This window comes from Leishmania donovani, chromosome 36 (genome assembly GCF_000227135.1).
Source record: "Leishmania donovani BPK282A1 complete genome, chromosome 36".
Lineage (NCBI taxonomy): Eukaryota > Euglenozoa > Kinetoplastea > Trypanosomatida > Trypanosomatidae > Leishmania > Leishmania donovani.
Genome location: NC_018263.1, coordinates 1,984,827 through 1,999,185, shown reverse-complemented (window position 1 = coordinate 1,999,185; position 14,359 = coordinate 1,984,827). Strand labels below are relative to the sequence as shown.

Genomic DNA, 14,359 nt, shown 5'->3' with positions numbered 1-14,359 from the left:
TGCGATCCCGTGCAACAACCGCGGCATCAAGTCGATCGGCATGATGTACTGGCTGCTTGCGCGCGAGGTGCTGCGCCTGCGCGGCACGATTGTGCGCTCGGTGCCGTGGGAGGAGAAGGTGGACCTGTTCTTCTACCGCGACCCCAACGAGGCTGCGGAGGAGAAGGCCGCCGCGGCCGCTGCGGCGCCCGCCGCGGAGGCGGAGGAGGGCTTCGGCTGGGTGGAGCGCAACGACGACAACGCGTGGGAGGCGTAAGGCGTTGTGACGACGGCGTGGACGACAGGAGCGGTGGGAAACTGGTGGGATGGCGACACTTTGTAGCTCTTCTGTGCCCCTCTTCTTGTCGTTGTCCTTGCACTCTTCACGGCCCCTCCGTTGTGCGCGCCTGCTGCGTCTCCAGTGAGGTCAGGCTGTGCTCTACGCACACGACGAGGTGCTCTATAACAAACTGGTCTAGTTATTTCTCTTTTTGGGCCTTTGCAGGGGTGAGTGATGCCGCGGAGACGGTTCAAACGCGTGTGCTGGGTGTCTGACGTTCGACGAGGGAATCGACCTTCTTACAACGGTATGCCCACAGCACCGCCCTCTTGGTGGTCCTCATCCCCCCAAAAGCGCCTTTGCTTTTATAACTTCCCCCTACGTCGAAGCAAGCCAACGCACACGAAAACGAAGCAAGCAGTCCCGTGAAGGGGCGCTTCCTGACGCGCGTGGAGTAGCAGCTGAGCAGTTTGCCCCTCCCCCCCCCACCCTCCTCTTGCGCTGCAAGGGCGTATCATCATCAGTAGTCGATGGAGGATACCCATCAGCTTCGGCCGTGGCTGTGATGGAAGCCTCCTCATGCACGCAAAGAGGGGAGGCAAGCATCATGTGCTCGTCTTCTGTCTTGTAAGAAGGGTCAGTGCAGTCTGTCCCGTCTCCGATTGTATCCTTGGAAGTACCAGCCTCATCACCTTCGCTTGTACATGGTCTTCCACTCTACCTTACCTGTTCGCTTTACGTGTATATCTCGCCCATCTCTCTCAGCTGGCACGCTGCCTGTGAGCTCGTTTCTCCTTGCTGAAACATCACTCAAAGTCTCGGTGACTGATAGAACTTCTAGACACACTCCTTGCCTCAAGATAGAGCACTCGTGGTGTATGCGCGTCTCCTGCGTTACCCTCGCACTGAGCGCAGGATCCTTGCTCTTGGCAGCAGAGACGCGCCCGCAGTTCGCCTTCACTTCTTTTCCGTGCACCTCGCCTTTGCTGTGTGCGGATGGAGCACTCATCGTCATGCTCTGGCCGTGCTTGTCGCGGCTGCTACGGCGAAATAGCGGAGATTGTGACTCTCGTGGATGGCGTTTACATGCTACAGACGAAGGGGCAGGGCACAGCACACCAGCTGAACGTCGTCTGGCGTGTTTTAGGTGAGCAGTTGGAGGAAATGCTCATCAAGAAGCGGTCCGGAATTGTGCTTGACTTTCTGCACGCCAGCATCAAGGTGCAGCGAGTCATGCTGTTTGATAAGTCCGTTGCCATCGAGCTGAAGCCGCAGCTTGTGCTGCTGCCGGACTTCACGTCGAAGTTTCACCTCAAAAATGTGCTGGAGATGCACGATGCGCACTACCACGCAACCGTTGCCAGCACGGTCAGCTATATCACCATCGCCTCCATCGTTGGTACAGACCGCTTCGTTGTCGAGGCGGCTGTGAAGGACTCGGTGCGCGAGATCGGCAAGTACCTGCAGCGCAACGCCGCCTCGACGCTCACCATCGACATTGGCGTAGGCTTCTTGGAGTTCCAAGACAGAACGTACCGCATGAAGTGGAGCCGAGAGTTCCTCGCTCGGATGAGGGCATCCGTTGGCGCGGCCGAGGTGGTGACGCCCTACGACCCGCCGTCGAGGACGATTGGCGGCCCTGCGGCGCCGTGCCGCTTTCAGAAGGGATGCACCTCAGAGAACCTGCTGCAGACCCAGGTTCGTGAGACCGTGCTAGCTGAGTCACGCTTAAGTGCTGCGGAGTTGAACGATGGCATGGGCAGCTCCTCGTATCGCAGAACTCACTGGTAGGCAGCGGTTCGGGGGAAGGTGCTTGCCTGCCACGTCTTGCCTCCATAGCTTTCCTTCGACTTTGTCGCGCTCGTTGATGGTGGCACTTGTCCGTGTCAGAGAGCAGGCGAATGCCACCCCACGAATTCAGCAAGTATGTGCGGAGGCTCCGTCGCACTCAGGATTTGCCCCCTCCCCCACCCCCAACCCACCCACCCACACACACACACGCACACACATCGCATCTCCTCCTCTTCATCCTCCAATCCTGCGCTTCTCATGCGCCTCTGTCTGTGCCTGTGTGCTGAGGTGCTTAGCCATCCTTTGTATATATATATACGTGTTTTTCCTTGCTTTTGGCATCTATGTGAGTTGTATGCACAGACGCCGTATGTAAACCAGACTGTGATGTGCTGGCGAGGTGAGTTGGCGGACATTTCGTCGCCACCACCCCGTACTTTCGCACTTTTTTTTTTCGTTTCTCAACTCCGCATCATCGATCTCTTCAACGTGCGGCTTTGCAAGGTGCGCACGCGCTGCAGGGACTGAACGGCATCGTGCATCAGCCGTGGATCATCTCGCTTCAGTGCACGCCTCCAGTCATAACGCGAACTGCTGGTTGCCGTTTGTGCTGAGGTCCCTGCGTGTCTTGCCAGACTCACCATGACCGTTTTTTGTGAGGTGTCGTACATGTCCACCAGATGTTTTTCAGAGCGTACTTCGCTCACCCTAGGGGGGCGCCTTCTCTGGCAATCCTCTAAGTACTGCCTTTAGTGGGTGTGTCACGTCATCTCTCTCGTTCTCTTTCTGTCGTTTCTCTTTTATTGGCTGCTGTTCTTGTTGTGCTGCTCTCTACGCGTGCGTGCTCCTCTCTCTCGATGTGCCACACTGCGACTCATTCGGGTGTGCGCACTTCATATCCATTGCTGTCTGCCGCCCGCGCACGTGCCTGCGCGTCAACCCCACATACACCCGCGCACTCACACGTTACTGTCGTGGTGTGCGTGTGTGTGTGTGTGTATTGTGCCCTGTGCACCGGGAGATCACGGTAGAGAAATCCGTACATTTCGTTTATTTGATCTTCGTTCTTTGTCTGTCCCTCCGCTCGCCGTCGCCTTTGTTCCTCGTCGTTTTGTTGGCCCCAGCACGCGAGTTTCTGGATACGAAAAAAAAATGCAGGGAGGTGCACCGAACAACGGAAATCCGTACGCCGGATACCAGCGCGGCTACACGCCGCAGGATGTTATTCAAGGATACCCGCAGCAGGCGGGCCGCGGCGGTGGCGCTGGCTACTATCCCCCGCATGCCCAGCAGCCGCCGCAGCCGCAGCAGATGGCTTCCCAGCCGCCCCAGCAGGTGGCTGCGCAGCAGTACGGAGGCTACAGCCAGGCCTACAACCAGCCATACGCTGCACGTGGCGGCTACCAGCCGACACCGCCTCAGCAGCAGGCACAGCTGCAGCAGGGCTATGCTTCTCGCGGTGGCTACTACCAGGGCGGTGGCGCCTACGGTGGCGCCGGTATCCAGCAGGGGTACCCAGGTGCTGCGGCTCCGATGGGCCGCGGCGGCTATGGGCAGGGCTACGGGCCGGGCTACTACCCGGTTCAGCAGCAGCAGGGCTACTACAACCAGGGCTACAACCAGAACCCCAACTACGCGCCGGCAGCGCGTGGTGGCTTCCAGGGCGGCGCGTACGGCGTCCAGCAACAACCGCAGCAGCCACAGCGACCACAACAACCCCAGCAGCCGCAGCCGCAGCCGCAGCCGCAGCAGCAGCAGCAGCAGCAGCAGCAGCCCTTAAGCCAGCAGTACGGTCGCGGCGGGCGTGGCGGGCCGAGTGGGTTGCAGCGTGGCGGTCGCGGCGGTGGCCGTGGTCGTGGTGGGCGTATGCTCGAGTCGTATGCCGTCGTCCACCTCGACAGCTACGCGCAGCTGGAGGAGGTCGGACGCAAGGGGGCGACTGAAACGATCGTCGCACCGGAGGTGCTCTCTGCGATGCGTTCGCGTGTGCGCGGTAGCACGATTCGGGTACTCGTCGTAATCCAGAAGAAGTACGCTGCCGCCTGTCTGTCTATCCCGCGCGGTCCCGAAGACACTCTCCTGTCGGAAAAGACAGCTGAGACGTTCGTGGGGGTCCCATGCGTGATTGTTGGCCATGCTGAGCGCCTCGTCGACCTGGCCAACGGCGCAGCTATCCAGGGCGCCGTGTTCAGCACTTTCCGCTCCCTCATGATGCTCCTGACGGCCTTTGACAAGCCACAGACGACGCCAGCGGAGGGCGAGCAGCCTGTAAACGTGCATGAGAAGACCCGCGATGAGCTGCTGGAGGCCATCACAAAGGACATCGCAACGTACGAAGCGCTGATGACCGAGATGGCGGCCGACTCAGATGAGTCCACGAGGCTTTTCAGCCATCTAATGCGCCTCTCGGATGCTGAGGAAGATGGTCCACAGCAAGGCGAGGCCCACGAGGAGGGCGCGGACGCTGAAGTGGGCCACAATAAAGACGAGGAGGGCGAGGAGGGCGAGGAGCAAAAAGCAGCGGCCGCTGAAAAGCCCGCCGAGGGCTCCGCTGCACCAAAGAAGATGGTGAAGCGCACGCTGATGTCATCGCCGCAGGGTATCCGCATCCTGCGCGCTGCTCTCGCCGTCAGCAGAAAACGACAGGTCTTCTTTGAGAAGATCGTGCCGCCGCCGCCGAACCCGGAAGCCAACCCGCTTAACCGCATCGAATGGAGCGCCTCGCTGCGGCTCATCGACCCGCTGTTGCACTACCCGCTTCTGTCAGACCTAGTCTTCCAGTTTTTCGGCGTTGTCCCGGTCGGTAGGGAGGCCCCGAAGCCGGCGAAGGCGAAGGCACAAGAGGTGAAGGCATTGTGCGATGCAATCGCCCGCTACGGTGTGCAGCTGACCAGCTCCGCCAGCTGCGGCAACACCATACTGGCCCTGCTGCAGGCCATGGATCCTCAGCACGCCAAGATCAGCGTGGCTGAGCGGGCCGCGGAGGAGATCAACAGGAAGCCTGGACTGAAGCGCAGCCGCGAGGCGGAGGAGGGTGACGCAAATGCCGACGACGGCGCGCAGAAGGCAAAGACGGAGGAGGCACCAGAGGGGGAGAGGGAAGCGGCGTCGGAGTCGCCGGCGGCGAAGCAAGCCCCCAGCAGCCTCGCAGAGTACAAGGCCTCGGTTGGGCCGGTGGACTGGCGTCTACACTACGCCGTCGCCGAGTCGTGGTGCACCGGCGAGCAGCCGGTGCCGGGCCGCAAGCGCACGCGCTTCACCACGCAGGCGCAGCTGGACGCCGACGCTGCTGCGGCGGATAAACCCGCAACGGTCGAGTCCCGCCTGCGCTACGTTGGCCACCACCTGATCGGTTCTTTCGTTCTACGCTACATGGTCCCTATCTTCGCCGACGTCATCCTTTCCTCGCTCAAGAACCCCGCTAGTCGCAAGAAGAAGGAGCACGATGCATTTGTGCAGCAGTGCGAAACAATTCTGTCCACGATGGCAGGCGCATGGTCGACCAATGACGCCAGCTTCATAGGAGGAAACGTCTACCGAAACCTTCTGACAAGCCTCGCCAGCCGCGCTGTGCCCGGCACCCCCATCGAGGCGTATCTGCGCAAGCTGCTTAACGGCATCGTCAACACAATCTTCGAGTCGTCGAAGGAGAAATACCTCTCTCACTGCGTGCAGGAGGCGCTGACGGTGGCTCGACAGACGAAGGATGGCGGGCGGTTCACGCTGGAGGTCGCACGTGCGTTGATGGAGAAGGCCGACGAGTCGTTCATGAACCTCGCCATCAGCCCCTCCGGCAACTACGTGGTGCGCCACCTGTGCGGACAACTGACGGACTACGCCACGGGCAAGGTGGCTGCCGAGTCGGAAGTGGTGGCGGAAGCCAAGGAGTTGGAGGCGAAGTATTACGCCTTCATGACAGCCAACTTGGGGAAGCTCAGCAGAATTCAGTACGGCAGGGGTCTCGCCGGCTGGCAAAGCGAGCAGTCCGCCCGCCTCGGCGCCGCAAGCGCCCCGGGTGCGACGAGTGAGCCGAGCTCTCCCAACGCTGAGTAGCCATGCCCACTTCCTTTTATCTTGACTAAAGAGCAATGCGCCCCCGCCATTATAGACGTCACTTCTCGTCCTTTTGTGTGTGTGTGGGTGGGTGGGTGGGGGGGGGGGGCGTATCGCCTTGTCTTTGACTCATGATCTTCGTTCTCCTCTCATTTCTCTGGCTACCGCGGTCGTCCGTCTTCTTCCCTCGAAGCGGAGTCGCGTGTTTTTGTATCTGTATGTGTATTTACGTGTGTGTGTGTGTATGTATGTCGGTGTCTCTCCGAGGCAGTCTCACAGCTGGAAAACAAGTCAAGGAGCCGAGAATCGAACTGTACACCCCCTCCCTCTCTTCTGTACCTGCACTGAGAAAGCAGCAGCAACAACATAGGAGCACGTGCTCGGCGCAAGAAGGAAGAGGTGAAGCTAACGTATGCCATGGTGGGGCGTATTCTTTACACGGCAGCGGTGCAAAGAAGGCGTGTGCAGACCCACGTAGGCCAGGGTGGAGGCGATATTTGTAGCGAAACGCTGGGGAGAGAAGGGTGGTTTTGGCCGTGGACGAGCGGCCTGTAGCGCAAACACGGGGGAAACGGAAAGGGGCGTAGTGCATTCTTTCCTCGTCTCGGTGTAGCGACACTGTTCTTCCTGTGATGTTCTTTTTGTTAGTTTGGCGTGTTGGGTGGATAAACCGCAGGAAACGAAGGGGCTCTTTGGATGGCAAGGAGAGCTGCAAGTGTTGTGTAGCGCTCTGAGCACCCGTTGTTTGTCTGTCTCTCTCTGTTTGTCTTTTTTCGTTGATTTTTTGCGCACGCGCGTGTGCTGACGTCGGTATACATATAGATGTATTTATATATACATGTATGCATATATAAATATGTGTATATATATATTGTTGTTGGTTTCCTCTTTTCCTCTTTGCTCTTCTGTTTGTACTCGTGAAACTTGGGGTGAGGTGGGAGAGAGGAAGGGGAGGAGGACGACTGGAAAGAACAAGCACGAGGACCTCCTCCTGCAGCTCGTCGGTGCTCCCTTACTATTATTTATTTAGTTATTATTATTTTTCCTTTTGTGTTCTTGAGGGGGCGGGGGATGTTTGCTCTTTTTCCGTCGCATATGCGCGTGCGTCAGCGAGCGTTCCAGCTTGCACTTTGGCCTCCTCGCCTTTTCAAACATCTCTGTGTGTGTGTGTGCGCGCGCCTTTGTATCGATCTCGTTTTCTTGTCTCTCTGCGTCTCTCAAGAGATGCTACTGCATGCCACATGAACAGTCTCGCTGTGTCAGGGGAGGTAACGTGTTGATGCAGGTGGTGTATGCGTGTGCGTGTCTGTGTGTTTGAGTTTGTGCTTGTAAGAAGATCCATGTGTTGTCGATTGTGTGAGTATGTGTGTATGTGTGCTATGTGTCTCTCTGAGCACTCAGGTGCGCTTCTTGGTCTTTTTTATTCTGCCCTCCTCCCTCCCCTCCGCCTGTTCCCCTCTTCTCCACGTTCGCAGTGTGCCCCCCTCTCCCTGCCGCTACCGCTCCTCTCTCCCGTTCCCGCACCGTCGACGCGTGTGTGATGCATTGGATGTGTGGTTGCAAGAGGGGAGGCAAAGGGCGGCAGAGGGTGGCAGTGAGGCGCACATGCAGGCGTTTCGACACACACAGCAACACACCCGGTCTGGCGAAGGAGGAACTGGGGGAGGGATGAGAGAGCACCGTTGTTTTGTTTCTTCATGGTGTTTATTTATCTTGAATAGAGGATCTTGTAGGGAAAAAAATTGTCCAGTGAAGCGTCGACAGGGCGCACAAAAAAGAAAAAGATGAAGGATTGCTTGTTTGGTTGTACGCGATATGCAGTTCTCTTTCTTGTGCTCATGTGAGCCTAAGGCGTTAAACATGGGAGTCGCTGTGAAACTGAGAAAACCACCCTTGCAACAAAATAGAATGCGGGGATGCTTAGGGAGAAAGTAGGGAGATGGGCAGACGAGCGGCGTTGCTGCGGGTTAATGGCGGTGTGCGCCATGCCCAGGGTGATATCCTCTCGGTTGAGTCTGCATGTCTCTCTCGCTTCGCCCTCCTCTCGTGCGGACGCGTTCACTTGGTGTCTCCCAGCACTCTGAAGGCGCATGCGCACAGTTGTGGTGCAGCCACGATGCGCACCTACGCGCTTGTGCGTGCGTGCGTGCGTGTGTGTGTGTGTTCTTCTGGCGTATCCACGAGGGTGAGAGCGTCTCCTGCTCTCCTGTTTTCCTTGCTGGATCACTCTGCCCTCCAACGGCCTCAACCCACGCACAGGGCGGAGGCGTGACGGCGTGCGGATCATGCCAGGCCCGGTGCCTTGCTGGAGGAGACAGATAGAGAGAGCTACACAGAGGGAAGAAAGCTCTTTTGTTCGACTGCCCTTTTTTATTTTGCTGCCGTCCAAGCAGTGCTAGGCGAGTGTTGGGCCTCTTCGGCGCCGGAGAGCACAAACGCCTTCAAGCGTGTGGGCGCGTCCAGCAGCGGGAGCGATCACAACATGGACGGGAACCGAAGTTCCGACAACGCATGCGCCCGACATGTGCGTCCGCATCATGCGGGTATTGCTCTCTCAAGCAACAGCTGATGCCTCGCCGCGCCGTCAACCATGCTCCTGCTCCGTGTGCCACCTTCTTTTCTACAGGATGTTGCCCAACTACATATCTCCGGTCTTTTTTTTTCACCCCTGATTGCACGTTCTTTGTGCGCGGCACTCCGACACGGGCGCGCAGTAGTATAATACCTCACAATAGGGAGCTCGTTCTTGTTAGTTTGAGTTGCCGCATCGGCTGGCTCGCCGCGCTCTCTTCTCGCCCACTTGTTGTTCGGCGAGTGTGTACGTGCTTCCGTTGGCTGCGCCGACGTGATTTACTGCCGTCATCTGTCAACGTCGCAAGACCGCCGTACCGATCTTTTCAGACTGCCAGGGGGACTCCAGAGCGGAAAAGCAAAAAGTAAAGCATATACGCACGCACACACGAAAGCCCCTTGAAGAACATCAAAATGGATGAGGCGTACTCCGCAGAGAACATGGAGTACGAGTACGAGGATGAAGAGCTTGTGAGCTGGATTACGTGGTTCTGCGACTTGAAGGGCAACGAGTTCTTCTGCATGGTCGACCGTGAGTTCATCACAGACGATTTCAACTTAACTGGATTGGCTCCCATAGTGCCATTTTACCACTACGCATTAGAACTGATCCTCGACGTGGAGTCGATGGAGAGCGACGGCCTTACCGAGCAGCAGAAGCGTCTCGTCGAGAGTTCCGCGGAGATCCTCTACGGTCTTATTCACGCCCGCTTTATCACCACCGGCCGCGGCCTCAAGCTGATGGAGGAAAAATATATGCAGGGCGAGTTTGGTAGCTGTCCCCGCGTCTTCTGCGAGGGCCATGCGCTGCTCCCGGTGGGCCAGAGCGACGTGGTGCGTGAGAGCTCCGTGAAGCTCTTTTGTCCACGCTGCGAGGACATTTACCACCCTCGCTCCGTCCGCCACCGTAGCCTCGACGGCGCCTTCTGGGGCACCACGTTCCCTCACCTGCTGCTCATGCAGCTACGCGAGCGCGGCGTGTCGATCCCGCCGCCGAACCAGCAGTACGTGCCGAAGGTGTACGGCTTCCGCGTTCGAAAGCCAGGCACGCCCCTCATCACCAACGGCGCGGGCGAAGAGGAGACCGGGGCCGCCTCCGCAGGCGCAGGGGATGTGTCACACAAAGCCGAGGCCGGGCTTCACCACAAAGAAGAAGAGGGCGCCGTCGCAGGGTCGAACGTTTTGGATCAGCGGCTGCCCGCAGAATCCTCAAGTTCTAGCTCAAAAGGAAAGGCGGAGTAGGCGGGCACTCGAAACACAATAGATGAGGAGGGGAAGGAGGATACGCACACACGCAAACATACAAAGTGTGCCATGGCAACGACGTCTGTACCGACGTGCTGCCCGTTCCCCGCGTCGGCAGATGCTGAACACCAAAACGCATGGCCCTCCCTTAACCTCTTCGTCTTTCCACAATACAACGCTTGGTAGATGGGTGAAAGGTCGACTGCTGCGTTGCAGAGGTGCATCGCTTGTGCGTTGCGCTCGTTTCCTCGCCGACCGAGAGTGTAGCCCCTCGATGCTGACATCCCTCCTCTTTGTGTGGCGGCAGAAGCCCTCTCTCACCACCATGTCCCAGGCTTGCGCCCCCCCCTGTCTTTGAGTTGAGGCTCAGCGGTGATGGGTGGCGTTGTTTATGTGTGTGTTTGTGTGTGTGGCAGATGCATGCGGCATACGAGCTTACACGCGGACAGAGAAGGGCCTCTGGCAGACGCGTAGATCCATGCTGAATCTCCTGCTGGGCACTCTGACCTTTTTTCTTTGTTTTTTTTTTGTTTGTGGATGTTTTGCTTTTTGTTGAGGTACGGTGCGTGCGTGTGCGTGTGTGTGTGTGTGGGGGGGGGGGTTCTTGTCTTTTGCTCCGGCCGGGCTTCCTTGAACAAACAAAAATGAACATGAACAGCTACCTCATGGAGACTTCCTGTACTCGCTCTCTTTGCGTCCTCGACGACAGAAGGAGGGCCCATCGTCGTCTGATACCGGGACACATGTATATGTATATGCGTGTATGTCCCTTCCCTCTTGTCTTTTCGAGTATGCACTGCTCATACGTCGGTGGTGTGGGATGTGTGCTTGTTTTTTCTTCGTGTCCGTGTTGGGAAGGGACTGTTTTTCTACCGGTGCTTTTTTTTTTGCGTGTCGTAGCTCAAGATCCCTCTCTCAGTGACCATGCAGCAGCGTGTCTCCTATGTGCGGAGGAGCTGCGCCATCTCTGCACGTGAGTCTAAGCGGCGGCGCGTATCAGCGAATCACGCCTTCAAGGAATGCCAAAAGAAAAATAGCGATGCTAAACATCACATGAAACAGCCAGGCCGAGCCACCAGTGGGCGTGTTTGCATCGGGCAGCGCACAGCTTTCGGCGTGCAGTCTCGCGCATGTGTGTGTGTGTGTATGTGTGGCGCCTTCGAGAAGGAAGAAGCACCACCACTAGAGCACCGCGTAAGCGCTGTGTGAGGGTTGTGACGGCGATTGTCGAGAGAGCTGTCCGCCACTCTTGTAGCTCACCGTTTCGGGCCGGAATCTCGCAGACGACAACACGAGAAACGTGCGTGAATTTGTATGGGTGACTTCTGCGCGTTTCTAGGCATGCGTTCGCCCCTCACTTTCCCCTTCTTCGTCTCCGTTCCAACGCGCATCTGCACGGGTGCGCTGCCTGACTGGCGCGGCCACTTGCTTCACGATTAGCTGTGCTTGCACCGCGGACTTTGCGTCATTGTCGCGTTCGTGTCGCGAACGGTGGGAGCCATCCCTGTACTTTCGGACTGCCACGTCTACTGCCAAGAAGAAACCTCATGGAGGCCCCCGTGTCGTCTGCCAGCGCCCCAGCAGGGAATGCTTCCTCGTCCGGAGGGGCCGGCCGGGGCGGGCGCGGTATGTTTCGAGGTGGTCGCGGCACCAATGACCGCCGCGGTCGCGGTCGCGGGTTGTCGCACAGCGGCCAGGATGCCTTCCGAGGGCATGGCAGAGATTGGGGCGATGCTCGGGGTCGCGGCGACACTCGCGGGCGAGGCCGACGCAACGGGCCGCCTGAAGATCGCGGCTTCATGCCAAAGAAGTTCATGCGCCACCGCTCTCTCTCGGGGAAGCACGGCTCTCACTCACCACTTCATGCGGAACGGACGGCGAAGCGCGCGAAGAAAGATATGAAGCCCAACTCCAACTTTGCCCTCTTGCGCTCCACGCTGGGCGACGCGGAAACGATCGCCGAGTACATCCGCGATTACCACGCAAGCAAAAAGTTCCGTGAAGTCAAGTCTGTCAACACTTTCCTGCAAGCCGTAAGCCAGCGGCCCAAAGCAGTCTACGTGGAGCTCATGTCACAGTACAAGGACGAGGTTTTTACGACTCTCGAGCGCCTCTTTGCCTTGTACGCGCTTGGCAAAAGCCCCATGATCCCGCCAGCGCATGAGTTTCTGATCCGCTGCGAGCAAGAGGGTGTGCGCAAGTCGGCGTGGGGTGAGGGTGTTCGTACACTGCCCGTAAAGGCGACGGAGGCAGATGCCGCCATCCCTGCGGAGGGCGAGGCGGAGGGCTTGGCGCCGCCACCTCAGCCACCGGCGCCGGTGGCGCCTCCGCTGGACGCAGAGGCGGCATCGCTTCTCTCACCTCGCGAGCTTCTCAAGAAACTAGCCTCCCTTGACGTTGTTGGTCGCCTTCAGCGGCTGATCGAGATGTCGACATGCGTCGCAGATATTCAGGTGTGCGCCAAGAAACTGACAGCCTTGATCACCGACGCGCAGGACGACGTTGAGAAGGGCAGCGTGATCCCCACGCCCTCCGCGGAGAAGTTCGACTATGCAGCCAAGTGCCAGCTAATCAGCAAGCTGCTGTCGAAGGCGCGTCGACTTGTAGAACCGACGCTTGCACCGCCGCCAAGGGCTGCAGCAAAAGGCGCCTCGGATACCCACGTCGAGGAACCGGCCGAAGAGGCGACAGTGCGGAGTAGTGAGCAGGTGTTCGGCGGGGACGACGAGGAGGGGCTGCCACGGACAGCAGCCGAAGCCGCTTCCTCAGGCACTTCTGCCACCGCAGTGGACCATGCAGCCCCCGCCGTCACTCAACGCCGCGTCCCTCTTACTGACGACGAGATCGAGGGCTTTCAGGCGGCCATCTCTGCGGCCTTTCATGCGTTGGAGACGGTGCTGGAGCAGCGCCCGCCGAGCGTCACGCAGCAGCCCCTCTCCAAGTTTTGCAAGGTGCTGGAGTGGTGCAAGGAGAAAGGCCTGCTGGCCGCTGCGGACGAGCGATTCGCGACGCTGCTGGAGCAGCAGGCGGAGAATGACATTGCGGAGCAGGCGAACCAGATCGAGACGGTGATCAGCCTCAAGTCTCTGACACCCGGTGACACAGCCGCACTGCGCGAGGTGGTCGATCAACTGTGGGAGGCCGGGGGCACGCTGTGCTTCTCGCCATCAAGCATGGATGTGCTCTCTGCCATTGCCGTTGCCGCGTCTGCCGATGACATCGACGCTGATGTGAAGCGGCTGGTTGCGGACCGTCTTGTGCAGACGCAGCGTCATCTTGCGGACACGGTGGCGCTACCGCGCCGAGCACTGCGCTTCGTGAACGGCGAGCGCAACAAGGTGAAGCAGGCCGCCATCGCAAAGCAGCTGCAGGTGGAGGCAAGCAAGTACAAGACAGAGGGCCACGAATGAGAGCGAGAGGGATTCCGGTGATGTGGCGCGCGTGCGCGCCGCGGCGTTTGCGACCTTTCACACCCGCACATAAACGCGCGTGTGTGTGTGTGTGGGGGGGGGGGGAATAGGCGGTGCGCGGGTCGAGCGCATGCATTTCCGTCTCTGTTTCTCGATGGCTGCGTGTCGAGTGCAGCGCAGGTCTCCCTCTTTGCTTCTCTGGGTTTAACTCGGATGAGCAGACGCGTAACAACCGAAAAGGAAAAATAAAACTAACGGACCGGAGCGCTTTCTTTGTTGTTCCCACTCGTTCGGGTTGGGTGTAGGCGTGCACGAGAACCTAGAGAGACTATGAGCCAACGTAATACAAATAACCACAGCACCAAGGCAAGCATCTGTCTGCTAGCATTGGCTTCTTTGTTGCCGTGGGTGCTCGTAGATGCTATCCCGCAAGGAGAGCGACGCAGCCCTGGCGCGCGCGCAATGAAGGGCTGCGTTGCCACATTCTCGCACCCATGAACTCACGCCGACGTCCCATGATGTAGTCTATTCGATGGAATCTCCGCCGCGTATTCGGCTCCCGCGGCAGCACAGCGACGTGCACCCTTCCCCTGCCTCAATTTCTTCCGCTCGCTTCCTTCATATCTTTTCATGTTTTTTTTTTGTTGTTGCCCCCTCTCCCCCTGCACCCCTTTTTTTATCATTTCGCCTCATTTCTGGGCTGTTTCCACCCCCCCCCCCAACGCCGGCACACTCCGCATATCCTTGGCATGTGTGCGTCTTTGTGCGCGAAACAAACGACGCAGGCTTTTCGCGTTGTGTTATGCGCGTGTTTGTGCATGCGTGTCTGGTGTAGGCTTGCTCCGTGTGCAGGTAAAAAGAGGTGCGGTTGCAGACGCCACCTGCGTCCCACCCCTATACAACTTCCTTTCGGTCCTTTTCGGTGTGAGCGTGCGTGGGTACGCGGTGGAGGCGGACAACAAGTGTTGTTGTGGGTCGGCTCATTACGACGCAACCGCCTCCGTACGTCGTGCTCTATCGGCTCCCTCCC

At 58.6% G+C, this 14,359-nt stretch overlaps 5 protein-coding genes across 5 annotated transcripts in view; all 5 read left to right on the top strand.

Annotated features, from left to right (window-relative positions):
• The window catches only part of LDBPK_365350 (40S ribosomal protein SA, putative), a gene marked incomplete at both ends in the record, with an annotated part of 741 nt that extends 485 nt beyond the window's left edge, over positions 1-256 (top strand). The window contains one exon of the mRNA XM_003865601.1: positions 1-256. This exon is cut by the window's left edge and continues 485 nt beyond it. Coding sequence (XP_003865649.1) covers positions 1-256 — 256 coding nt within the window.
• A 999-nt stretch (positions 257-1,255) lies between these two features.
• LDBPK_365340 (hypothetical protein, conserved) lies at positions 1,256-2,050 on the top strand (the record flags this gene model as incomplete). The annotated part of the gene is made up of 1 exon (XM_003865600.1): positions 1,256-2,050. The coding sequence occupies one exon, from the start codon at positions 1,256-1,258 to the stop codon at positions 2,048-2,050; it is 795 nt and encodes a 264-aa protein (XP_003865648.1).
• A 1,152-nt stretch (positions 2,051-3,202) lies between these two features.
• On the top strand, positions 3,203-6,103 carry LDBPK_365330 (hypothetical protein, conserved; the record flags this gene model as incomplete). The annotated part of the gene is made up of 1 exon (XM_003865599.1): positions 3,203-6,103. One exon carries the CDS (start codon positions 3,203-3,205, stop codon positions 6,101-6,103), a length of 2,901 nt encoding a protein of 966 aa, XP_003865647.1.
• A 2,985-nt stretch (positions 6,104-9,088) lies between these two features.
• On the top strand, positions 9,089-9,916 carry LDBPK_365320 (protein kinase ck2 regulatory subunit, putative; the record flags this gene model as incomplete). Its single annotated transcript, XM_003865598.1, has 1 exon — positions 9,089-9,916. The coding sequence occupies one exon, from the start codon at positions 9,089-9,091 to the stop codon at positions 9,914-9,916; it is 828 nt and encodes a 275-aa protein (XP_003865646.1).
• Positions 9,917-11,466: 1,550 nt separating this feature from the next.
• On the top strand, positions 11,467-13,329 carry LDBPK_365310 (hypothetical protein, conserved; the record flags this gene model as incomplete). Its single annotated transcript, XM_003865597.1, has 1 exon — positions 11,467-13,329. One exon carries the CDS (start codon positions 11,467-11,469, stop codon positions 13,327-13,329), a length of 1,863 nt encoding a protein of 620 aa, XP_003865645.1.
• Between the last annotated feature and the right edge of the window lie 1,030 nt (positions 13,330-14,359).